Source organism: Pipistrellus kuhlii, unplaced genomic scaffold (assembly GCF_014108245.1).
Source record: "Pipistrellus kuhlii isolate mPipKuh1 unplaced genomic scaffold, mPipKuh1.p scaffold_m20_p_13, whole genome shotgun sequence".
Lineage (NCBI taxonomy): Eukaryota > Metazoa > Chordata > Mammalia > Chiroptera > Vespertilionidae > Pipistrellus > Pipistrellus kuhlii.
Genome location: NW_023425438.1, coordinates 46,960,468 through 46,985,966, shown reverse-complemented (window position 1 = coordinate 46,985,966; position 25,499 = coordinate 46,960,468). Strand labels below are relative to the sequence as shown.

The 25,499-nt window shown below is 48.3% G+C and overlaps 1 protein-coding gene across 3 annotated transcripts in view; it reads left to right on the top strand.

Moving 5' to 3' along the window:
• The window catches only part of ST3GAL5 (ST3 beta-galactoside alpha-2,3-sialyltransferase 5), a 39,916-nt gene that overhangs the window by 311 nt on the left and 14,106 nt on the right, over nucleotides 1-25,499 (top strand). For 2 of the 3 annotated variants that reach the window (XM_045580964.1, XM_036435906.2), the window contains exons 2-3: nucleotides 21,149-21,272; nucleotides 22,642-22,753. In XM_045580964.1, the coding sequence (XP_045436920.1) occupies nucleotides 21,149-21,272; nucleotides 22,642-22,753 (236 nt within the window). Of the gene's footprint in view, nucleotides 1-20,715; nucleotides 20,803-21,144; nucleotides 21,273-22,641; nucleotides 22,754-25,499 lie in introns of those variants that run through there. The other variant, XM_036435905.2, reaches the window with a different exon arrangement.

Sequence of the window (25,499 nt, the reverse complement as noted above, 5' to 3'; positions counted from 1 at the left end):
GGAGGCGCAGGGGGAGCGGCCGGGGTGCGGAGTCCGTCCAGCCGCAGTGGCCCTTTCCCCGGCGTCCTGCAGCCGCTCGGTGGCGCTTAGGGCATTGCTGGAAGCTTCCCAGCCGGCGGAGCCCGGTTAACTCGCTTCCCCGGGAACGGGCTTGGCGGACCCTTTTTACACGGTAACGAGTAGCTCCCGGAGAAACGACCCTCTGCGCCCATCGGGAGGGCGTAATGTGTGTGATGTCCGCGGTAGACATTCGCCAGTGACCTTTCCTGCCCCCACCCTGCGTCCAGCCCTGCGGCAGAGACGTGTTCGGGTGGTATTTGGCTTCTTCCGAACTGCAAGCAGTGGGCTGACCCGGGTGTGCATGGATGATGCGCCTTTTAAGTGTGTAAGTGACACCAGGGTTTCGGGGAGCTTCTCTTGAGGAGCTGGGCGAATAGGGAGAGGCGGGGTGCTACCTCCAGCCCACACCAGCTGGGTGACCTTGGCCGACATCTGTGTCCCTGTGGGGCTCAGTCTCCCGCGCTGAGCTGGGAGGCTTGACCTGCTCATGGTCGAGGTCACTTCCAGGCTCGTGGCCCCATGGTTCTGACCCCAACATGTGTTTAGGAGTGAAGAAGGTGCTGCAGCATCACCAGCCGACTTGAAAGACGAGTGTTATGCCCTCGGGCCTTAATTCGTGTACTGTGGGACCCTCTGCTCTTTTGTTTAAAAGAGAAAATGGTTTTTCCATGCCCCGCTTTATCCGGCACCTGTGGGTCGCCTGCTCTTTGTGCCAAGTACGGTGCTGGGTGTTGGCGTTATAAAGAGGAAGGAGACTCGTCTTCTGCTGAGCTGGTGACTGCTGTTCCTCTTCCTCAGAAGGACGCCTGTCCTGAAGCTGTGGAAGAGGAATCCCTGTCTGTTGAGCCAGCGAAGGGCACTGACTCAACAAGGGTTGTGGTTTCCCTTGCAATATCCTGCAGGTTGACAGCTTTGAAGGTGTTTTTATTTCCCTCCTGGTAGAGCTGGGGATCACCGAAATCCCCACCAGTGCTTGGCTGGGCAGAGAGGCTGCTGCGAGCTGGGAGAGCACTGTGCCAAATGGCTGGGTCTTCCTGCCTGTCTGTGCATTCCCTGAGCGCTGCTGCTGCTCCAGTGAGATGCAGGGAGCCATGCTCATGAAGGGGAGCCGTTTCCTCCTCCAGCCACAAAAAGAAGTGGGTGAGGTAAGAAGGCATGCAGGGGGTTATGGAAGAGAGAAAGAGAGGCGGACAGGCAGACATTCTAAAAAAAACTTGCATGACTTTATTCTGAAAACGCCTGTAATTTTGCCACAAACTACCAAATTGTCCCTTGTTATCAAAAACAGATTGGTATTGAACTTTAAAGATATTTTCTAAGGCAGAGTAAGAACAAACCCTTTGTTCTTTGGTTTGCCTCCTCCGGGTCTCCCCTGCTTTCCTCGCTGGGCTATTTGTCAGAAAGAAGGGACGTTTATCCAAGCAGGTTGGCTCTTGGGAAGCGAATGGACGTGAAAGAGGATGCGAATCACCTGGCTGCCCTTTCAGTCTTCATATCTTTGTGGGGCTCCCGCGTGTATGGATGGATACAGCTTTTGTTCCTTCCACCCTGATTGGTGTGTATCTTACACTCATGTAGAGCGCATTGCAATTTGGTGCGTGCTTACTCAGCTTCGAGAGCTACGGATAAAGCTATTCCATCCCAGCTTTTCGGTAAATACGTTGGTAGCTCCTCACTAGTAGATGATGATGGCAACATCACTTTTCACCAAGATGCCTGAGGCAGGATTTGGATTGGGAATCACATCAGTTCCTACCTGGCTGAGCCCTGTACGTTCTCGGCAAGTGCAGTCACTCCTAGGCCCCAGTCCTCCCTGCGTCAGGCGGCGGCACAGGCTGAGCTGTGGGGACCCTTCAGCTCCAAGAGTCTCTGTCTCCCAGGCGAGAACTTCCTGGCCAAACTGCTTTTCTCTGCCTCAGCTCCCTGGCCTCTTCCTGCAAAGGCTGCTCGGGAACCCCTTCTCCCTTGTTTTTATAACATTCAGCTTTCTACACTTTGTTTCTGCTTCCCTGGCCTGCCTTCCCTGCTCCTCTGCATTTCTACTTTGTAAAACATGCAATTCCTGACAAGGCAGGGGCACTGACCTCTTTTCCCTTAGACTGACAAATAAAAAAGTACAACAGCCAACACAATAATAGCCATCTGGTGTGAATGAAAATTATGTCTTTGGATCAGATTGACAAAAAAAATATGTTTTTGTTTGTGCCACAGAATTTTAGTAGTTTGTGTGCGCCCTGAGATGAAAAAGGTTGAAAATCTCTGCCCTAAAGAAAAAGCCCAGCTGAAACTGGTTTGCCTGCGGACTGAAAGGTCCCGGGTTCGATTCCGGTCAAGGGAATGTACCCTGGTTTCGGGCACATCCCCAGTAGGGGATGTGCAAAAGGCAGCTGATCGATGTTTCTCTCTCATCGATGTTTCTAACTCTCTATCCCTCTCTCTCTTCCTCTCTGTAAAAAAAATCAATAAAATATATTTTTTCAAAAAAAGAAAGAAAGAAAAAGCCCATTTCTTGTTTTGTCTTTTGGGGCCATATAAGACATTTTTGTTTTCCTCTTACATGCCATGGAAAAATAGCCAGGATTAAGTGATTCAATGGTTCATCAACTTCTATACCCATGAATTTCCCCCTTTCCCTTTAAGTTTTTAATATCTGGAATCATAGTAGTTAAGTATTGTATGATATGATTCAATTCATTCAAAGAAGGAAAATTGATGAAAACTACTTGCTGAAATAGGAGTTCTGCCTTTTGAATGTCAGGGCTGTTTTTAAGACTCGTTGTCACTTTCATAATTCAGGCTTACATGTGTTACATTTAAACTGGAGCAGTTTTTCTATTACATACTCAGAGCGTTTCTTCTGCCCTGGCCGCCCTCTCTCCTCGGCATCTGCTTGCGTTGTTCCTGCTTTTCGATCCTCTTCTATCTGTTCTTCACCTCCATTCTGCTTTTCACATCTTGTTCTCATTTCCTATTTAGAGGGCGGCAGCAGGGAGGAGAACAGAGTGTTGAACTTTATCAAGGCCGCCAATACACTCCTCTTGGCTTATCGTTTTCAGTAATAAACTCCTTAGTCATCCAGGATTTGGTGGCTGGTGCAGGCTTCTTGCTTATCCTTCCCTAACCAGCGCTGTCCAATGGAAATATAACCCAAGCCACACACATAATTTAAAAATTTCAAGTAGCTACATTTAAAATTTTTTAAATAAATAAGTAAATTAAAGTTTGAATTTTTCAGGAAGATAAAAACGTCAATTTTTAAAATATATTTTTAAATTTATTTCAGAGAGGAAGGGAGAGGGAGAGAGATAGCAAGGGAAGATTATACTTTCACAAAAATTGAAGGTATAATCTTTCAATTTTATAACCAGGTCATAAAATAAGTAAGTTCTAACATTTAAAATAATCAGTATTATACAAAGTTCTCTCTGAACACAATGCAACTAAATTATATGACCATTTTAAGAGATAATTTTTAAACTTTAAAAATTTTTGAATTTGGAAGTATTGACATTTGAAAGATAGAGAAGTAATAATGAAAATAGATGTTAAAACTTTTGGATGAATTGTTGACTTAAAAAAACTGTGGGAGCCCTGATTGGCTTGGCTCAGTGGATAGAGCCCTCAGACTGAAGGGCCGTGGGTTCGATTCTAGTCAGAGGTGTGTACCTCAGTTACAGGCTAGATCCGGACAGGGCAAGGGCGGGAGGCAACCAATCTATCTGTCTCTCTCACATTGATGTTTCTCTCTGTCTCTTCTGCTCCCTCCCACTCTCTAAAAATCAATTGAATGTTCTCAGGTGAGAATTAAGAAAAATCAACCAACCAAACAAACAAACAAACAAAAAAACTGAGATGCAACTAAGTCAGTTTTAGAGAGAAATATGCAGTATTAATTGTTCATATTAGCAAGGGGGAAAAAAGCATTAACAAGCTAATCACTTAAATTAAGAAGTTAGGAACATAGCAACTAAAATAAATCCAATGGATGAGAAGGAAGCAATTAAAAAAAAAAGTGAAATTGATTTTAATATATTATAGTTAACTCAGTATGTTCAGTATATTGCAAATCAAGTTATAAAAATTGTTAAATGAGCTATTTTACAATTTTCTGTTCAACTACGTCTTCAAAGCCTGACTGGTGTGTATCTTACACTTATGTAGAGCACATCTCAATTTGGTCTGGCCGCATTTGAAGTACTCAGTGACCACAGTGGTTAGCGGACAGCACAGCTCTAAGCCTTAGCCAGTAAACAGTGAGCTGATTTGTCTTGATGAAGGAAGAGTGAGAGCTAACAACGGTGGGATTCAGTTATCTGCCGAGTGACTCTAGAGCTGTGGTCGGCAAACTGCGGCTCTCAAGCCACATGCGGCTCTTTAGTCCCTTGAGTGTGGTTTTTCTCCAAAATAATACCACAGCCTAGGCGAGTCTATTTTGAAGAAGTAGCGTTAGTAGTTTAAGTTTAAAAAATGTGGCTCTCAAAAGAAATTTCAATCGTTGTACTGTTGATATTTGGCTCTGTTGACTAATGAGTTTGCCGACCACTGGGCTAGAGTCCGGTAACCTAGCAGTGTTTTTGTGGTTGGCAGAGAGAGTGGGCTCTTTGGGACAATCTTGATACTAAACAACCCCTCCCCCGCAACACACGCACACGCTACAAAACATAGGCAGAACAGGAAAAGGGGTAAACACCGACTCACTTCATCCTCACCTGTTCTAGACATGTTATATGTGTCAGTCCATTTAATTTTCACGAAGGCCATTCATTCTGTTGTCACCCCCAATGTTACAAATGAGGATACCAAGGTTCAGAAAGCTTAAGAAACTCTGGAGGAGAGAGCTGGGATTCAGACGGGGGCAGTCTGGCCTGCAGGGGGTAGATGAGTAAATATGTCCCATCTTCTTAGCATCTTGCATTCCAGCCCTCCTTCAGAAAGGCTCCTGTGGAGGTTCTTGGGAGGGTGTAGCTGAGGCTGGAGAGATGGCTGTGTTCCCTGGTCCAGGTCTTGCATTCGCAGGCACACCTTCTGACTCATCTCAGCGCACAAGAGGACTTCTCCGTCACCGGTCCAGCCTCGAGAGAAGTCTCTCCAAAATCCAATTCCATCTTCAATTCTCCCCTCCTGCCGTTGCACTGCTTCCTTTTCTAGCCTCTCTCGGTGCCCTGTGTCCTCCAGGGCCGGACCTGCGGACGCTCCACTGGGAACTTTCATCCTCTGGGCCTGCTGCCCTTCTCAGGGGGCACCTGCCTCTCCCGCCCACCCCCTTCAGTCCTATCCTTCCTTCCTGGGCGGAGCCTTTTCTAAGCCCCCTCCTAGACACACACAGACACACGCACCCCAAATCTAAAACATCTCCTGGCACTGCCTTCATGTCCGGCATAGGGTAAGTTAAGAAGAAATACTATGAAAGTAATGGCAATTGGTCATAAATCTCCTTGTCCAGTTTTTAAAGATGGGGTTGTGAGAGCTTTTTGAAGAAGAGGCTGCCCCTGTTGCTTCTTTCTGTCTCCCCAGGTGCATGCTCCCCACGTGATTAAAAACCGGGTTTGTGCTTGAAGGTATGCCTGCTTGGGAGCCTGCCCAGGTGCTGCTTGTCCAAATGTTTGGAGCAAAGAGTAAAAGCGCTGTCTATTTGGGGTATAAAAGGAAGCTGGATGTTTTTGCTGTACCTTCCACAGACCTAAATACATGTGGTTGGTTTTAGGAATTCAAACGTGTTCCACTTGTTCTGAGCTTGAAGTGGCCCTAACAGTACTTTCCTTTGTCTCCTCTCTACTGACTGTTCCCTCTCCTTCAGGCTGCTGCCCGTGACCGGTGACCGTCCCTTTGCCGGGTCATTATCACTTGCTGATTTGGGGTTTGATATAACCAGTCTGGATCTTCCGTTCCTATAGGAAAATAGGATTATTCAGTTATGCAACCAGATGGCTGCACAAGCTGCCTGTCCAATCCTCCCCCTTCCCTTAGCCATCCGTCCACCGAGCCAGGTACCCCCTGCGGAGTACCGCTTCCTAGTGCCACACGTGGCTGTTTCAGAATTTGCATACATTCTGCCCCATGATCTCGTTCCCTGTGTTTCCCGTTAGACTCGGGATTGGGGAAGGCCCCTGCGGTGGAGGCTGCTTGGATTGGGTCCCAGAGTGGCTTCTGTTAATCCTTAATCCTGCTAACAGTCACTTTCCCCCACTGAGAATTATGTATTCAGCCGGACTACTTGTATTTCCCATCCATTAGGAGTGAAATCTTTCAGTAAAGAGGTAGCTTCTAGACTTTGCTCTCTTTGTGGCTGTCATGGGTGCAGCATGCTCTGCGTATGCCATTTGCTGTTACGGGGCCACAGCCAGAGCAATAATCTAAGGCCTTTTGTTAGAGCTCGGAGGACCCAAGAGGAGGGGCAGTTCAATGAGCAGTTTCCTCAGTTTACCTCAATGTCATGTCTTCTTTCCTCTGGCCCCTCCTCTGCGGTTAAATCATCTCAGAATGGTGGCAGTACGTGGAGCCTTCTAGCATGTTCTTTTTCCCCCCCATTAGTGGCCTGAACTGGTTATTAAGCAGCTGATCTTGGTGCTATAAGAACAGCCCCTGCCAGCTCTGTCACCAAGTCCTGCGCCATCTTCTTCCTGTACCCCTTCTGCCGTCCCTGCTCTGGCTCCGCTCCCCGCCCCCCTCTGGCTGCAGTGATCTCAGCAGCTCCTTGCCCACCCTCTCCCTTGGTCACCTTTGTCCTAGGGTGAGCCCCGGGCCTCCTTTGGGGCCAGTTTGGAGGCCCAGCCTGAGCATGCCTCTCTGGGCACTGGGCATGCCCTTCCTACCCGTCAGGAATGCCTCTTCTATCTCTGTCCCTCCAGGACCCTCTTTCTCAGCCTCCCAGCACGCCTCCCTGGTTTCCTGAGATGGAGCTGGCACCCCATGCCCGGGGCATCCCAGGGGCACCCGCGCCTCTAGCGTGGCCTTAGTCAGTATTTGGGGTATTCTCTGTAAATGAAGAACCCTGCCTGGTTCTTCATTTACAGAGGAAAGGAGCCGTGTCTTGTTTATCTTTATTCTCCCAGGGCCTGTGTGTGGAAAGTGCTTGTTAAATGCTTACTTAATGGATTACTGGGTAAACATCTAATTACACAACAGTACCCACCAGCCCTTGTAGACTTGGGCTCTACAAGAGAATTGAGCCCTGAGACTCAAAGGCAGCCATTGCACGTTATGAATAACTTCCCTCCTTTGCCTCCGGAATGAATTTAAATCCAGACCATGCTTGGGAGAACCGAGACACTCAAACCCTTTTCCTTAATTGCCCGGCGCAGACCAGCCTGCAGAAGGCTGGTGGGGCAGCATGGTCTCCATCCTGACAAAGTTCGCATGTGCAAAGAGGAAAGGCCCTGGAAGATGGACTGGAATGCCAACTGGACATCACCGGGCTGTAGTGTTAACAACCAGTGTGAGACTTCAGTGTTCTCTCTGCTTCTGCCTAATTTCTGGCTTCTAACTTTGTGATAGCCGAGTTTTAAAAAAGCGTTTCTCGAATCGGCGAAATCGGAGTTCCCAAGCTTGGTGGTGGCCCAGTCTAGGGTGGTGGAGAGTTGGCGGTTTTGTTTTTAAATATAGCTCCCCGTGCCCTGCCGCAGCAGGCCAGCCAGCACGGAGCTGTGCCCTCAGTGTTGCCCCTGGAGACCGGGGCGTCCGTGGGAGGATGGTCGGCTCTCAGGTGGCCCTTTGTGCAGCCACTGGGCACTTTGTGGACTGAAGGGCTGAGTTCCCAGCTGGCATGGCTCACCGTGAGAGACACTGGCATATTCGTGGCTGCTCTCAAGCAAATCCAGAGGCGGTGTGTGTTTTTTCTCATTAGCTAAAAGTGGACACAACCCGGAGTTGTTTGAATTAAATCGATAGAGGAGTGTCGCATGCTCATCAGCTGCCGCTGGGACCATTCCTGTATTCCCCCGACGTTTGACCTTGTTTGACTTCACACAGATTGTTATCCTTATCCAGGCAAGAATCCACCAGTGGGTGGTCAAACAAGTAGGTTTGGTGAGGAGCAGGATATTTGCTTAGTCTCTAAGAATCTCCCATCAAGTTATTTATTAGTTTACAAAGGGACTTTGCAACTTGGACAGCACAGAGACCTGCCTTACCCCCACTTTAACCAATCGGTCCAATTTAACACCAGATCAGCATCATGTGTCCTGGGGAAAAATGCATCAAGAAGGTCACAGAATCACTTCTGGGCTATTTCTGCCCCAAATGGGCAACTTGAATCTAATCATAATGAAACAGACAAACCTCAAAGGAGGGACATTCCACAAAACAATTGACCTGTACTTTTCAAAAAATACCCATGTCATGAAAGATAAAGTAACTGTTTCGGATGAAAGGAAGCTGAAGAAAAGTGACTGCTGAATGCCACATGTGATCTTGCTTTCGCTCTCGGGCTGTTTGGGGGACTACTTGGGCCATTTGTGTAAGGTCTTTAAAGTAGATAACACTCCTGAAGGAGAAGTAATTTCCCGATTTTTATCTAAAACAATAGCCTTTGGTTATCGTATAAGGGAATGCTAAAATACATAGGTGTAAGTATCGTGTCTTCGGCTTACTTTCAAATGGTTAAAAAAGTAATATGTGACCTGGCTGGTGTGGCTCAGCAGGTGAGCGTCGACCCAGAAACCTAAGGGTCGTCCGTTCCATTCCTGGTCAGAGCATTTGCTGGGATTGCGAGCTAGATCCCCAGTAGGGGGCGTGCAGGAGGCAGCTGATGGATGATGTTTCTCTGTCATCAATGTTTCTATTTTTCTACCCCTCTTCCTTCCTCTCTCTCTAAAAATTCATAAAATATATATTTAAAATAATATTATAAAGTAATACGTGGGTTATATACTGTATAGAACATGGTAACAGGGCAGATGTGATGATCATTAACAGTTGGGGAGTCTGAGTAAAGGGTATACTACTAAAGGAATTCTTTGTATTCTTGCAATCTTTCTGTAAGTGTGAGGTTTTGTCAAAAAACGAAGTTTAAAAGCTCAGAAGCTTCTGGGTCATGGTGCTGAGGCCAGTCTAGACCAGGGCCCCTCAGAGCCTGCCCTTCCAGTGTTCGGTTCTGTAGTGATTTCCCACAGCCCGAGCTCTCTTCCAAAGGGCTTTGCTTCCCCTGGCATCGGCAGAAAGCAGGTGGACAGTCACTGACAGGAAGGTTTCTTCCTTCAGCTGCCTGTGGCGGCGGCGGAGGCGGCAGCGACTGCTGTTCGAGACTTCACTCCTGCTGGTTGTCCTCAGGTCTCGGAGCCACACACTGACCTGGTTTAGACAAGGCCTACACCCGTCCTGTGAAAGCAGCGTCCCAGGCAGGATGTGACTGAAAATACATTCAGATGCAGGGTGTTGGTGCATGAATTCAGTGTACTTCACCAGGGTCAATGTAAGAAACGCCCAGACCTGTAGAGAATTTTTATGACTTTACTTGAGCCAAACTGACAATGCGTGCCAGAAAGCAAGATCTCAAATGCTCTGGAGCACATGTGTCAAACACAAGGCCCGCGGGCCAAATCCGTCCCGCCAGGCCTTGCAATGTGGCCCGCACCGCGCTGTCATCACTGCACTCCGCTGCGTTTCCATCACAATGACAGTTTATGACTGTTCAGTAAACCATTTGGCCCGCGATTTAGGCTGGATTTTAGATTTTGGCCCCTTCTCTGATTGAGTTCGACACTCCTACTCTGGAGAGTAACAGTTTTGCAGCTTCTTTTATGCATTTGAAATTAAGGAGGGGACATAAGGACAGTTGGAGAAAGCAAGGCAGGCGTTGAATTACAGGACAGTTAATAAAACCATATGCTCTCTTGAGGGTTAACCCCCCCTTAGGGGATTATTACTTCTGATATTTCAAAGGCGTGTTAACCTAGACGCACAGGAACAATGGGGCTGGGTTGGCTTAAAACCTTCCACTGAAGAACTTACAGGCCTGGGGTGTGACTAACCACCATGACCTGCCCAGTTAGGAACTTATGATCAGATCACCTCTGAGGTTCCTTTCCAAAGGTTATTCGTCCACACTCCACACCAAGGTGCTTTGGAGGAGCCCTTGCCAGCAAATACAGCCCCGGGCCCCAGCGGGTGCGTTTTGCCAAGAGCTTGGCATTGGCAGTTAAAGATGGCCCCCTCTCCTGCCTGACAGACTCTCATGTTGTATGTTATGGTAGAAATCCTGCAGGTACTGTGTTCTGCATGGGGGTGGGGGTCCCGTACCAGCCCCCAGTTCATTTTTATCGGAGTGAGGGCAAACTTCTGAACTCTGGCTGGAATCTCTCCGGTGGGGGGAGGGAGGGGGGGGAAGGGGGTGGCAGGGGCAGTTCCTGGATTCAGGAGGGTAGCTGTAAGCTGGGGGCTGAGGTTGGTTGTGGCTGGGTCTGCTAATCTGAATTTGCAAAGAGGAGTTCCTCTGAATTTGTCACCCTGGGGAACAGAACATGGTAAGCATGATGTTCCCTGTTTCTGTTCCTCCTTTCTCTTCCCCTTCCAACTCTTCTTTCCCAGGAAGTCCTATCCTTCACACACATTTTCTCCTCTCTTTGTCTTCTCTTTCATCGTTTTAAACCTATCTCCTTCTGCTTCTTCCAACTTCCTGTTTCTGACTCCTAAATGTCCACCAAGTGTTAGCATCCATTGAATAAGCTAAATTTTATGTTTCCTGCCCTTTGAAAAGTAGGTACGTGAGACTCAATTTTAGTGGAGGAAGGGGCGATAAAAATGTTCTCACCCAGCCCTGCTCTTTACGATTAGCAAACATCCTCAGAGGTGACTTGGCCCGAGTCAAATAGCCAACAGCGGGACAGTGAGTATATTTCCTCTTTCCTCTCCTCTTAAAAAAAGAAAATAATGCCCTGGATGGGTAGCTCAGTTGGTTAGAGCGTCATCCTGATATGCCAAGGTTGTAGGTTCCATCTTCGGTCCGGGTGAGAAACAGAAGGAAGCTGGGTAGACAGGGTTGGGACCATGGGAGGTGGAAGTAGAACCAGAGGACTCAGCTGGTGGAAGTTACTAAGACAACCCATTTGGGTGGGGAAAGGAGGGCATGCTTGGGAGCTGTGAACTTGAAAGTGTTGCTAAGATAAGCAGCTTGCAGATAACCAGCCACAAGGCAGCGAGGCATGATGGTATGAAGGCAGAATTATTTGAAGGAACCAATCAAAAGCTAGCAAGCATGTATATAAAAAAAAAGCACACGCTTTCTCGCCCCGTGTGCTAGGTTCCAGGCTCCTGCGGAGGGGGATGCCCCCCTGTGCCCACATGGCTGATGGCCGAGTGGGACTCTAACGTGGACTAATAAACCTTAATTCACTTGGATGCTGCACTGCACTCCGCTGTAACATGGAACCGCAGCCCTGGACACTGGCTACTCCTGGACCTCAGATGCACCTTTTCCAGGACTGGCTTCTCTCAATAAACTTGGCTCCCGCTAGCCATTTTTGTCCTTGAACCCATTCTTCGGTTTTTCAAGACAACACACTCTGACTCAGAACACCCCACATTGTGGTTTCAGGAGCACATACTGTTGCAGATAAGCTGCCACGCACTCAGAATTAATCAGCAGGGCACTCAGAGAAAGCTCCGAAAAGTTGCCTTCACTGCAGATCTCGCTGGTGCCATGACTCAGGGAAGTCGGTCTCCAAACCCTGAATGATGGATGTGGACGAAGCTTTCCCTTTATACCCTGAGTTCCTTGGTCCCAAAATATGGGTCAGGCTTCTGGGTACTTCGTGGGCTTTGCAGACCCCCACCCTCCCCGAGAGTTGGGATGGGGAAGTGAGACCACCCCCAGAGGCATGCCAGCACTGGCACCAGCCCCTCCGGGGATTGTGTATGGTTTGTGGTTTATGGCCTCTATAAAATGGGAGTATGCCAGGAAACAGGTTTTGCAAGGCAGGACAGGCATCACAGAAAAGGAATTTTATAAGAATGGAGTTTATGGGCAAGCAAGAGTGTGCGTTTATCCGCAAGCAAGGGTGTACGTCAGAAGGCAGGTTACTGGCACAGATTCAGATAGCTAGCCCCCCACATGTCTTATTTTCCCCTTCGATACAAGAAGTAATCAGTGAATACATAAATAAATGAAACAACAAATCAATGTTTTCCCTCCCTCCCTCCCTCCCTCCCTCCCTCCCTCCCTCCCTTCCTCCCTTCCTCTTTCTTGTTAAATAAATTGGGAAGAAAGAAAAAAAAGGAAATAACAACGGATCCAGTTGTTCTGTTGCTCCTGCTGCCACCCTCGCGGTGGTGGGAGGGACCGTCATTTGATTTCATTCATCTCCTTCCTCAACACACACACAGTGATCCTTGTTTGTGAAAGGATCCGTATGCCGGGCATACTGTGGACACTCCCTACACACCCAGGAGCTGTGATATCGGCATCCCTAGAGAGGTCAGTGCATTCATTCATTCATTCATTCATTCTTCTGTTCATTCCTTCAACAAGTGCTTTTTACATGGTAGGTGCTGTTCTAGGCCCCTTCTCTAGGAATCTTCCAGCGGGAAGAACAGACAGGAGGCACCGATGTTCGAGCAGCAGTGAGTGCTCAGAAGTAAAGAAGGGAAGTGGGTAACAGGGCTTGGGGGACGGGATGCTGTTTTACAGAGGGAGGCCAAGGAAGGTGACTTTTCAACAAAGAAAGACCGAGATAAAAGTGCTGAGGGAGGCAGAGGAACAGGTGGAGGCCTGAGGTAGGGATGGGGGGATGCTGGTGTGAGGAGCAGTAGGAAGCCTGCAAGGCTGAAGTGGAGTGAGGAGGAAGAGAGCGTAAGAAAGGTGGTGGTGGTGGTGGGGCGGGGGAGATGGCTCTGGGTTTGACCCTGCACATGGTGCTGCCATCTTAACATCTTGGCCACTTCGGTGAAATCTTAGCAATACCGTCTGCAGTTCTGGGCGTGGTCTAGTTTTGGAGAATGTGTTTTATTCCGAGGACTCAGGATTAATGGTCTTAATACTTTAAAAAAAAAAAATTGATTTGAGAGAGGGAGAGAGAAACATTGATGTGAGAGAGTTACATCTATGACTTGCTTCTTGTACACACCCCAACCGGGTATCGAACTCGTGAGCCACACCGGTCAGGGTGCCTTCACACTTTTAAACATGTGAAAAGCAGGCAGCTGGATGTTAGTAAATGATGTATTCTCCACATTAGAGGAATACTGCTTGGTTAGACTTAAACAGCATGCCTCAGAATCATTGAGGTGCTTCTTGCATCTTGGTTGGCGGCCAAAATGAGTGGAACGTAGACTGTGCGTTCACAGAGAAACACTCTTATTTTTAGTTACAGGTCCTCTTGATGTTGCACGGTAGGTAGGATCTGAAAATCTTTAGGCTAAAATCTGGTGAGTACAGCTGCGAGGAGCTGGCTGGAAAGCAGGGTTACTCACGGGCTGCACCCACGTAACTCAGGGGGAACTTGCTCACGTTGCTCATTTCATGCCCTTACCTGGTCCTGCCAGGTGGGAGGTCCTGAGGATGGGGTCTGGGAATCTGAGCACATCACCGCCTCCCCCAGGGATTCTCGTGTGCGGTCCGGAGGGAGAGTCACTGGCTGAGAGCTCCGCGGAGGCGTTGGTAGGTGAATAAGGTGTCAGAACTGACTGGGTGTGGTCTCAGCCAGTGCTCTGCCAGCACTTGATGATTTTGATATCAAGGGTGAAATTCCACCATCTTAAAAGAAGAATGAGACACTGCCTACTCAGTGGAAACAGGGAGAAATAGTGCACCCTCCACCCCTCACCCCCCGTAGGGGGTGGAAGTGAAATGGGATGAAGGGGCCCTGCTTGAGTTGCATGGATCCAGGGATGTTGTCATCCTCTCTCTCTCCCCCACCCCCCTCACACACCGCACACCTGTGAACTCTGCCTGGCAGGTGGCGTGTGAAGGCAGGTCTGTGCGTGTCTGTTGGCCCCCGGTTAGATACTGAAGCTCAGGTATCATCAAGTTTTAACCACAGTCTTTGGTCTTCAGTTTTTGCATTAAGTTTAATTACCTTTGTTAACCTGTAAGTAGAAGGCCAAAATGAGAGGCAGCAAGCGTTCATTTGAGATCCAAAGGAATACTCACTCCCAAAGTGCTGATTCAGGCAGAACCAGTGTTTCCCAAACTTTTGACATATGTGTATCCCTTCTATAATTTTTGTAACGCTGAGTACCCCTCGTACTCATGAGAACGTAGAATTAGGCATAGCTAATTCTTGGTGCAGTGCATATCCCCACCAAACTCCGGTGCAACGCATACCCCCACCAAACGTTTCCCGTACCCCTGGGGGTACGCGTACCACACTTTGGGAAACACTGGATTGGATGATGGTCAGAGGTATTTATGAGAAAGGGAGGGGGAATAATTAAAAGAATAGAAAAAAGGAATTTCTGTAGGTGTAGATTAGCTAGTGTAGTGATGCTAATTCTAAAGAATGTCTTTGATCTTTGGTCCCTTAGTCAAAACAGTAGTTTGGAATACCGTGCTGCTTTAGGCCCAGTCCCAAGGTTATTTTGCCCAGTTTTAACATTCTAAGATTTGAGGCAGTTTCTCTGGGATGTCCATTTTTAAAGTGGCTCTGATTTTGTTAGTTTTCACACTTTTGATACTTTAAAAATACGGCAATGTTGGGATTTTAATATATACAATAGAGGCCTGGTGCATGAAATTTTGCACCGGCCTGGCCGGCTATCAGGGCTGAATGGGGCCTTCTGGCTGTTGGCCAAGGCCTTCCTTTATTTCACACAACCCCCTGGTGGTCAAACTCTCGAGGGGACACTCTGCATATTAGCCTTTTATAAATATAGATGACTTTATCCCAGTGGGTCAAGTCAGGGTGATTTTTCCCCTGGGGGACATTTTCAATATCTAGAAACATTTTTGATTGTCACAACTGGGCAAGGGGGAGGACCAGAGATACTATGGTATCCCATGGACAGAGGTCAGGGATGTTGCTAAACATCCTATAATGCACAGACAAACTCCTACAACAAAGTTACCCAGCCCCTGTTTTCTCAACTTCACGTTTTTGTTTATAATGATCTGCACCTTGGCATGCCTTCATTATTAAAAGCAAAACAAACAAAAAATCCCTTCACATATGCGTATACCCACCTGTTCTGAGACCTACCTTTCCTAAGCACCCACAGGTGGAAGGGAATGGTCGTGGAGGTGGGTAGCTGAGGGTTGGAGTTCTCAGCTCCTTAGTCGTGTGTGGCCTTTGGCAGGTTAAGTGCAGCTAGCAAGCAAATGAAGTAATTGTTTTCAAGGCTTAGTGATACCATGTGTAGGCTTATTCCTCCCCCCAAATGTTAGTGCCATGCACTAGTAAGGGTGTGTGCAATGAATTTGGCAATTCATCATATCGCTTTGTGGTGTCTACTCTTGTCTTGAATGGTTAATTTTTTGTGTGTGTGTTAAAACATATTATTGATTTTAGAGAGAAGGGAAAGGGGGAGGGAAATAGAAATATCAGTGATGAGAGAGAATCATTGATTGGCTGCCTCCTGCACATACACCCTCTCCCCACCACTGGGAATTGAGCCCACAACCCAGGCATGTACCCTGACCGGAATCGAACCTCCTGGTTCATAGGTTGATAATTAACCACTGAGCCACACCGGTCAGGCACCGAAAGTTAATTCTTAATTTTGAAAACGTTGGTGCCCGTGCTACCCCTGGACGGGAAGGTGGGGCCTCGCCCTTATCCATCTTCATCGGGCCTTGATAAGAACTGTGTCTTCCTCAGGTGTGCGAGCATCTAAGAAGAACCGGTTACATTTTTATGTGCAAGTGGAAATGTGTAATTCTGAGCCCAGGTCTCTTCTGCATAAAGGTGGTTCGTGAAGCACTGGTGTGGGGGCTGTCACCCTGGCAGTCTGAGTGGAAGAGGCTCACATGTATGATTCCTGAGACGCTAGCTTCGTGTAGCCAGGCTTTAGGGACTGTGACATATTCCATATGGTTTGTACCATAATTTACCAACAGATTCTTTCTTACAGGGTATTTTATTTTATTTTATTAATATATTTTATTGATTTTTTTACAGAGAGGAAGAGAGAGGGATAGAGAGTTAGAAACATCGATGAGAGAGAAACATCGATCAGCTGCCTCCCGCACACCCCCCACTGGGGATGTGCCCGCAACCAAAGTACATGCCTTTGACCGGAATCTAACCTGGGACCCTTCAGTCCACAGGCCGATGCTCTATCCACTGAGCCAAACCGGTTTCGGCTCTTGTAGGGTATTTTAGATGTTTCAGTAGAGCACATGCTTTATTCTTCGCTATTATAATTTCCCTTAACATTTAATTTCAGTCTTGCTCTTAAGTATAATTGAGAAAATACATTTTGGGGACTTGGGGGGGGCGTGTATCCTATCCGATGACGGGCAACAGGCGTGCAATACACATTCCACTCAATGGGAGATGCTTCTTAGGGCCTGCCAGGTGCTGCACCCTGTCCTAGACATTGGAGATACAAAGACGAACAAAGTTCTGGCCGGCAGCTCAGCCTCCAGGAGCTGGTGGAACGACAGAGGAGACCCCACATGTGAACAGAAGCTCCAGTCCACTGTGGTACACAGATAGCGCGCGAGTGCCCGGCGGGACAGCTGTGGCATAAGAAAAACGGTCTCCACAGAGGAAGGTGTTTAAGGATGAAAAGTGGCTCACCGGGCAGATGGTTGAAGGGATTCCCCCGGGGGCTGCAGGCCACGTGCCCGGGCACGGAGGCAATCCCCTGGCGCGTCCAGGATTCCAGCGGTAACTTTGAGGCTAGAGTGTGACAGGCAGGTGTGTCACCTGGCGTCCTGGGACCTGAGGTGAGCTGGAAACTACCAACCGGATACTATATTTCAGAAAGACGGCTTTGAGGGGACAGCATTGAGGTGGGGCGCCAGGGACGTGGCCTCCACTAGGGGGATGTCAGTGGGCATGGGACGTCCAAGAAGGCATGACTGAGAGGCCCTGGGAGTGACTGGGGCTGGGGATGAAAGGGGGAAGTCTGGGGTTAACCTGCGGGTGTTCGGGTGTTCGACGTGGATGGCTGAGGGGGAGGTGCAGCGGTGGTGGAGGGAGGTGCCGGGTGCTGCTTGGCCTGAGATGAAGGTAGTAGGCAGGGCGATAGAGACGCAGGTCTGAGCTGGGGTGAGCGGTCTGCCTAGAGAAACGGATTTGGAGGTGCACTCCCTGGAGCGGAGGAGCGTGAAAGGCAAAAGGTTAAATCTTGAGTGAATAGTGTGGGACAAAGAGAACATTGTGCTGAGAATGGAAACCGGGGCCCTGTCGTCACAAGACGTGCGTGTGGGGGGTGAAGATTGTAGGTCGTGAAGGAAGCGTGTCCCGGCCTCCCACGCGTGGTGCGCGGACAGCGTGAAGGAAGACAGGGCGCAGGCCGTCAGCGTTGACGCTGGGGAGAAGAGGCCGGTGGAGGAAGCCAAGCATTTAGGAAGGGGTGAGCGGGGAGAGAGGATCCTGAGCTAGGCCGGGTGCATGAGCGGCTCGCAGAGGAGGCCGCCTCTCCAGAGAGATCCCGGAGAGGAAGTGGAGTGGACTGGAGAGAGGACCCACGCCTGTGGCCAGCAGTGAGGGTAACTGCAGAACGGCAAGTGCCCTCAAGCCCTGCCAGCTGCGTTGTGAAAAACAGAGCTGGGCGCTGCCTGTAACTTCCCCTCCTGTACGGTAACAATAGCCACGGCCGGCACCTAGGTAGCGCCGGTTATGCGCCACCACTGCTCCCCAGTCCGCCCTCTGCGGTGGGTAATGCTACACCCATTGCACAGATAGGAAACTGAGCTGCCAGAGTCAGGCACTTGCTCAGCGCGTCACAGCTGGTGGTGGAGGGGCTGAGCCCAGTGTCAGGCTGCAGATCTCGTGCAAAAGAAACCCCAAACCCACAACTTTTTTTTAGCGTGTCCTATGGCAGTGATGGTGAGAAGAGGACCGTGTTCAGGACTGCAGACCCTCCTGTCACCCCGGAGCCCCTCCTTTCCTTGCTCGAGTCACTTCCTGAAAGTGCAGAGGAGGATCACCTGATGTACCAGTCATGCCCAGCAGGAAACCAGAAACCACACAGACACCTGAGGCGGAGAGGGCTCTCCTGCAGGGCATTGATTACACAGATGCCAAAGTGAGGCGGCAGTGTTAGCCCCGATGGAAAAGCTGCTGCCACCCTGGGCGGACGCGCACATTTATCACAGAACTCCCGGACATGCCCTGACCTGTGTCCAGTCGAAACCGAGGGTGCCAGGTTTTCGACTGGACACAAGTCGAACCACCCCTGCTGGAGTCACATGTTCAGCCCCCTCGCCCGCTACTGTGGCTGCCCTGTCCGAAGCGCCAGCAGGTCCTGGAGTGGAAAGGCTGCTGCTTTCCTCTCGTCTCCCAGTCTTTCTCCGGGATGTCCGTGCCACAGCACGGCCTCACGGCGGCCCGCTGGCCAGCGGGTCTGGGACACGTTCACAGGCTTACAGCCCGAGGGGCAGAGCACAGAGCCAAGGGCACCACCATGGGCAGCAGGGGAGGCCGGGCTCTTTCTGGAACCACCGTCAGCCTCGCTCTCTGGAGCTCCGCTTGGCTGAGCATGAATGTCCGTAACCACACGTAGCGGCGTTTGACCGCCTTCCAGGGTCTCAGCTCTAACTTCTCATTTAAGAGTTCGGGCCCTAACCCGTGTGACTCGGTGGATAACAGAGTGTCGGCCTGCAGACTCAAAGGTCCCAGGTTCGATTCCGGTCAAGGGCATGTACCTTGGTTGCGGGCACATCCAAGGGGGGAGAAAGGAGAGGTGCAGGAGGCTGCTGATTGATGTTTCTCTCTCATTGATGTCTCCCTCTCCCTTCCTCTCTGTAAAAAATCAATAATATATATATATATATATATATATATATATATATATATATATATATATATATTTTTTTTTTTTTTTTTTTTTTTAAAGAAAGAATTCAGTAGGTTCTTCAGCAAGGGTTTACTAGTGAAGTCCTGGGCACCATCTTTCTGAAACTGCTCAAGTAGAATCATACATATCTGTGAAAATTCTTACACTCTATGCTACACGGAATTGGTCTTGAGGGAGAGATTGTTTATAGTAATAAAAATAAATAAATACTTGAATGTCAGTTTGATAATTCCCCCCCCCCCCAAACAAAATGGCACAATCCTAATGGGGAAAATGAAGTGAATAATGAGATAGAACTTCCTCCTGGTTGAGAGACTAAGACATTTCTTAAATCGATATATAAATTTATTATAGCGATAGGTACCTATATTAGTTGAGATCTGTCACTGCATTTAACTAACAATCGCTTGAACAAGACAGAAGTTTATTTCTGCATCATGTCCCAGCCCGAGGCAGGCAATCCAAGGTGGAATGGTGGCTCTGCCGTTGGGGTTGTCCAAGGACCCAGGCCCCTTCTCTCTTGTTGCTCCACTAACTCTCCCTCTCTCCCCCCCTCCCCCTCCCCTTCTCCTTCCCCTCTAAAAAGAAGAATAAAAAATTTTTTTTTTTTAAGTGTAAGAGCTCTAGTCGGTTTCTCAGTAGTTAGAGCGTCGGCCCACTGACTGAAGGGTTCCAGTTCGATTCCTAGTCAAGGGCACGTACCTGCAGCAGGCAAACAGTCTGTGTGTCTCTCATATCGATGTTTCTCTCTCCCCCTTCTCCCTCCCTTCCACTCCCTCTCTAAAGATCAATGGGGGTGGTCCGGGGGTAATCCTCTGGTGAGGATTTTAAAAAGTAGGAGATTATTGAGATTTATATGAGCTTGTGTACCCATCATCCAGCTTCAACAATAACCAGTGTAAAGCTAGTCTTGTGTCATTTGTTTCCCCACCACATACTTAGCCCCTTCCTGACTTTTTTGAAGCAAATCTCATTTCTCTTCTTTTATCTATAAACTAGAGGCCTGATGCACGAAACCTGTGCAAGGGGCTCGGCCCTCACAGCCGCAGTGGCTGCCCCCCACCCTTGCAATCCCGGCTTCGCCTGGAAGGTCACCCAGAGGTCGTTTGGCTCTCCAGTCTAATTAGCATATCACGCTTTTATTATTATAGATATTTCCACACGTATCTCTAAAAGGTAAAGGCTTGTTAAAAAAATAGACTTTTTATTTTGGGATAATTGTAGATGCACATACAATTGTAAGAAATAATACAGTGAGATCCTGTGTAATTTTTTTTTTTTAGTTAATCCTCACCATTTTTTCCATTAATTTTTAGGGAGAGTGGAAGAGAGGGAAAGACAGAGGGAAACATCGATGTGAGATAAACACATTGATTGATTGCCTTCTGCACGAACCCCAACCAGGGGAGGAGCCTACAACCAAGGTATGTGCCCTTGACAGGAATTGAACCTGGGACCCTTTGGTCTGGAGTCCGATGCTCTATTCACTTAGCCAAATTAGATAGGGCTTTTTTTTTTATTTTTTTTATTTTATATTTTATTGATTTTACACAGAGAGGAATTGAGAGGGACAGAGAGTTAGAAACGTCGATGAGAGAGAAACACCGACCAGCTGCCTCTTGCACACCCCCAACTGGGGATGTGCCCGCAACCAAGGTACATGCCCTTGACCGGAATCGAACCCAGGACCTTTCAGTCCGCAGGCCGACGCTCTATCCACTGAGCCAAACTGGTCCCGGCTCTTTTTTTTTTTTTTAGATCCTGTGTAATCTTTACTCAGTTTTCCCCACTGGTAGCATCTTGCAAAACCGTAGTACATATCACAACTGGGATACAGGCAAAGTTACAGAACATTTTCACCCCCACAAGGTTCCTTCATGTTGCCTTTTTCCGTACCCACCATTCCTTATATGACTCCTGACAACCACTAATCTGTTCTCCATTTCTATAATTTTGTCATTTCAAGAACGTTGTATAAACGTAATCGTACAATATGTGACCTCTTAGTCTTTGGCTCAGCATAATTCTTTCCAGATTCATCCAGGTTGTTGCATGTATCAGTAGATCACTCCTTTTATGACTGAGTAGCAGTCCTTGGTATGGATGTGCCCCATGAAGGCTCTTTAAAAGTATCATTCACCTCAACGGTCCCTCTTCTCCCTCCTCCTGCTCTCTTCCCCCCTCTTCACAGCGATGCCAAGCGAGTACCACTGTGCGAAACTGAGAAGCGATTACCCAAGACCCTCCCTGCAATGGTACACCCGAGCTCAGAACAAGATGCGAAGACCCAACATGTTGTTAAAAGACATTTTCAAGTAAGTATGAGCCCTCGGGCCAAAAGATCCCCCAATTTGGGTCAGCTGTGTGGAACTGGAAATACCGTTCAATAAGAGCCCTAACGATGACTTTTACTCGTGATCACACTTGGTCAGAGGATCACTTAAAGGCACATTCATTAGCGCGTCCGTGCGGGTGCCCTGGATTCTCGTGCATCAGACTGCACTTGGTAAGAGGGCAGTGCCCCGCCAGGGGCCCTCAGGCTCTGCACCTGAGCTCGGATGCCCACGAGGGCAGCTCTGACCGTGCACAGCTCTTCCTGCCGTTATATAACAAAAGAGGGCTTTTTCCCTTAGCTATTTAAGTTAATCTAAAATATGATTAATTAAAAACCCCTAAAGGCATTTGAATAGCATTAAATATTGAATGCTGAAAAGGATGACAGGTGTCTCAGCCAGGTCACCTTTACATCCTAATAAGTGTTGTGATTGTGAAAGGAGGAACTTGTTGGTTTTATATGTATGGTAGCAGCTGAACCAAGTTGAAAATTACCCCCTTTTTCATGTCTAACTGTAGAAACAGAGCTCTGAAATCTGGTTTCACATCTCACTTCATTAATTTATAATAGAAGGAACAGATTTTAAAAGGTGAGGAAAGGAAATGTACATTCATAAATACTTACTATACCACTTTCCTTCTCCTTTTAGTCACTTAACCAATATTTATTGAGGCCTGCACATGCATGGCCCTGTGTTGGGTGCAGGCCATGTGACAGTAAATAGAATAGACTAGCCCTGCACCCCACGCTCCTCCCAGTGTGGGCAAGACAGGCTCATGACCAGGAGGTACAGTACTGAGGGGTCTGGGCCTGCTTTTAACACCCTTTTTCCCTTCTTTTAAAAACAACACAAAACCATCAAGCCTAGAGGTCCTGGTACGATTTCCTGTCAGGGCACATACCCCAGTTGCAGGCTTGATCCCCAGTAGGGGGCATGTAGAAGGCACTGATCAATGGTTCTCTCTCATCATTGATGTTTCTATCTCTCACTTCCTTCCTCTCTGAAATCAATAAAAAATATTTAAAAGAGAGATAGAGAGAGAGAGACCTACTTAGAACCTCACTGTCAATAAAAAATAATAATAAAAAAATCTATTACTTGATTTTATTTTGTTTTGTTATGTTCAGTAACCTGGCAAAGTTTAACAAAGTCCAGATAAATGACTAATTTATCTTCTCAGGGAATAGGTAGTGTCTTAAGGGGTCACCCTGAGGTCAACTGTAAAGACAATACTTTGGCGCTGCACAGCAGTCAAACTGAATTTGGGTTAGGTTTTCACTTATTTCCCATGATCACTCTTACTTGTCACGTGACTGCATCATACAATTAATTGGTTTTTCTTTTCTAGGTGTATACTTCTTGTGTTTGGAGTGTGGATCCTTTATATCCTCAAGATAAATTATATTAATGAAGAATGTGATATGAAAAAAGTGCATTATGTGGATCCTGACCGCGTCAAGGTTAGATATCCCACTGGTGTGGTTTAAATGAAAACATTTCCAAACACACATTTAAACAGTAGTATCATCTCTAACGTATTATAAGTAAATGTTCATTAAAATTATAAACAGAGGGAGAAAACACTTAGCACTTAGTCTTAGCACTCTAAAACCAGAATCAGGGACAACCCAGCCTAAAACACAGCAGACTCTGCGCCCTAGCCCACAGCATTCTTCCGTGACCGAGGTCACGGGGTCAGGGGGAATCCACTCACTGAACTCGAGGACACCTGTCATGTGGTTAGCATGCCCCAGTGCTGTCAGTGTCACATTCTTAAAACAGAATGGGAAGGATTTATTTTAGGATCTTCTGTCATTCCTGTATTTCATCTTCTTTCTAATGATTTCACACTGTATTTCAAGATTTTTTCTTAAATTTATTTTTCTAAGTCAGTTGACCTATTAAATGCCCATTTCCCTGATTATATGAGTGCTTAAATTATCCAGTAATGGATGAAAGAAGAGATGATTTTAAGTAAGGTAGCGTGATGGTAACCAAGCATACTTAGGTGCTTTTCATGTGGTAGTTAGTTGCTGTGCCTGGGAGATTTCTCTGTATTCTCCCCATTTTACAGATGAGGCCTGGGAGGTTAAGCTGCTTGCCCAAGTTCACATCTAATTTAGTTAACTCATCTAGTTTAGTGTGCACTGTGTAACCTGTAAAAGTGCGTTAGTCATGTAAACTCATTTAGCCCTCGGAACAGCCCTGGGACGGAGGCACTGTTATTAATCCCATCCCCCAGCTGAGGCCGAGGGGGACAGGAGACCGGCACCTGTGCACGGTTACCATGGCGAGTAAGGGGTGGAGTCGGGGCTTGGCCCCAGCAGTATCGTTTCAGAGTCTGAGCTCCCGACGACCGAGCGCTCTGCCTGGGTCGGGAGTCCAGGAGAAGAAACCAGAAGAGGTGGACTCCAGAGGGAGAGAGCTGAAGTTCCTGACGTAGAATCAAATGTAAATGTCACTTAGGAGCAAGGTGACCTTGGGCAAGACACTGCATTGTTTTGAGACCCAGGGTTCTTAGCTGTGCAATGTAGAGAACTGCATCGGTGTGGTAGGGTGGTCCTTCAAGGTGAGTTAGATAATATCTACACGTTCCTCTTCTAATCCTGGTTTTTCTTGCCATGGTTCCGATTTAATCTCTCTATCATGAGTGCCTCACACTCTTAGTGGTGCAGACACCGAAGTAAATGGAGAGAGTGTGGTTAGACACACAGCTTGGCCTATGCAGACACTGTGTCTCAGGGGTCTTGCTGATCACGGAGCCTTCCTGTCCGCGCTGCTTCCGCCCTTGGACGTTCACCGACTCAGCATTTCATCAGCATGAGCACGTGTGCTTGGCTGGAGCAGGATGTGTCCAGTAGCCACCGCTCGGGCCTTCCCTCTCCTCCCGATCTGGCTGGCTTTCGGACATCCTCAATCCCTTTCCGCTCCAGGGCCCTCCGCAGCTCTCTCGGGTTGCGTTTTTAGACGTCCGGTCTCCGTCTATCTCCTGGGAAAGGCCTAAATGCTCGTATCTGTGAGCACTTCCCTTTCTGTGAGCTCACTCTCCACACTCGGTGCGTCCTTTTGCACACTGTTGACCAGCTGCAAAGGTAATTGCTCTTGGTAGGGATTAGTTGAGAAAGGTGAGCTCTCTCGTGTCAGGCTCTAGCACACCACTTCATACGTACAAGATGGGGAAGATGCCTGTGGGGTAGGGACACGTGGGGTGAAAATCAGCTTGGTGGTTTTAGTGCCAGGCCGGCACCGTCTGCACCAACATGTGCCGTGGCTGCCTACAGCCGTTTCCCGTGAGCTGCAGTGATAGGCCGGAGGGGTCTGCTTGTCCCTGCGGGGTGCAAATGAGTGCTCTGGACATTATGGCCGTCACTCTCTAAGGCTCCCCCCAGGGATCTTAGTAACGTCTGCGAATGACCAGAGAGGAGACTCGAGACCATGTCCCTGAGGAGCCTCGGAAGGAATGGGGACCTGAAGGAGAGAAGACCTGGTATAGGCCACATAGCAGCTACTGTCAGCAGCCAGAGAGCTGGGCCATGGAGGGCCGCCCCGCCTGGGTGGCCTCAGTGTCAGAGATGCAGACCAGGCGATGGCGGCCAAGCTGAAAAGGGTCTGGCGGTCCCAGGCGGCCAAAGGTGGAATAGTCTCCGGAGGTCTCTAAGCAAAGCCAGGATTGCTGTGGTGGAGGTCCGGTGGGTAGGACTCAGCTCTCAGGCAGCGGGTAGTCCAGGGGCCTTTAGGTTCTTTCTCGCCCTGAGACCCTGTGGTTCTCTGGCTGCAGCGCTGGGCCGGTTTCAGGACTTGGGGCTTTCCCTGGCCTGGCTCCACTAGTCCCCAGCTCAGTGACCTCCCCCTGGACTTCAGCGGTGCCTGAAGCTCCTCTGAAACGTGCCACTCTCCACCTGGCATTACAATAATTTATGTAAGCCTTTGTTGTCCCATCTAAAGTATAAGTTATTTGAGAACAGAGATGGTGTTTATAAAAATATGTAGTTTCTGGGAAATCAGGAAAAGGAATCATGACCTAAGGTTGCCCTTTGGAACTCCATGTCTCACCCATTGCCCCAGGTTGATGTCTCCTTGCCCCACTTTTCTTTCTTCTTAATGGGGCTCAGACCAGGAGTCCATGGTCTCCAGGACCTTTGTGTGTCTGTCAGTTCCCCTTCACATTCTTTTGGGCCCATTCCTGAAGCCTCAGGAGCTGCTTTT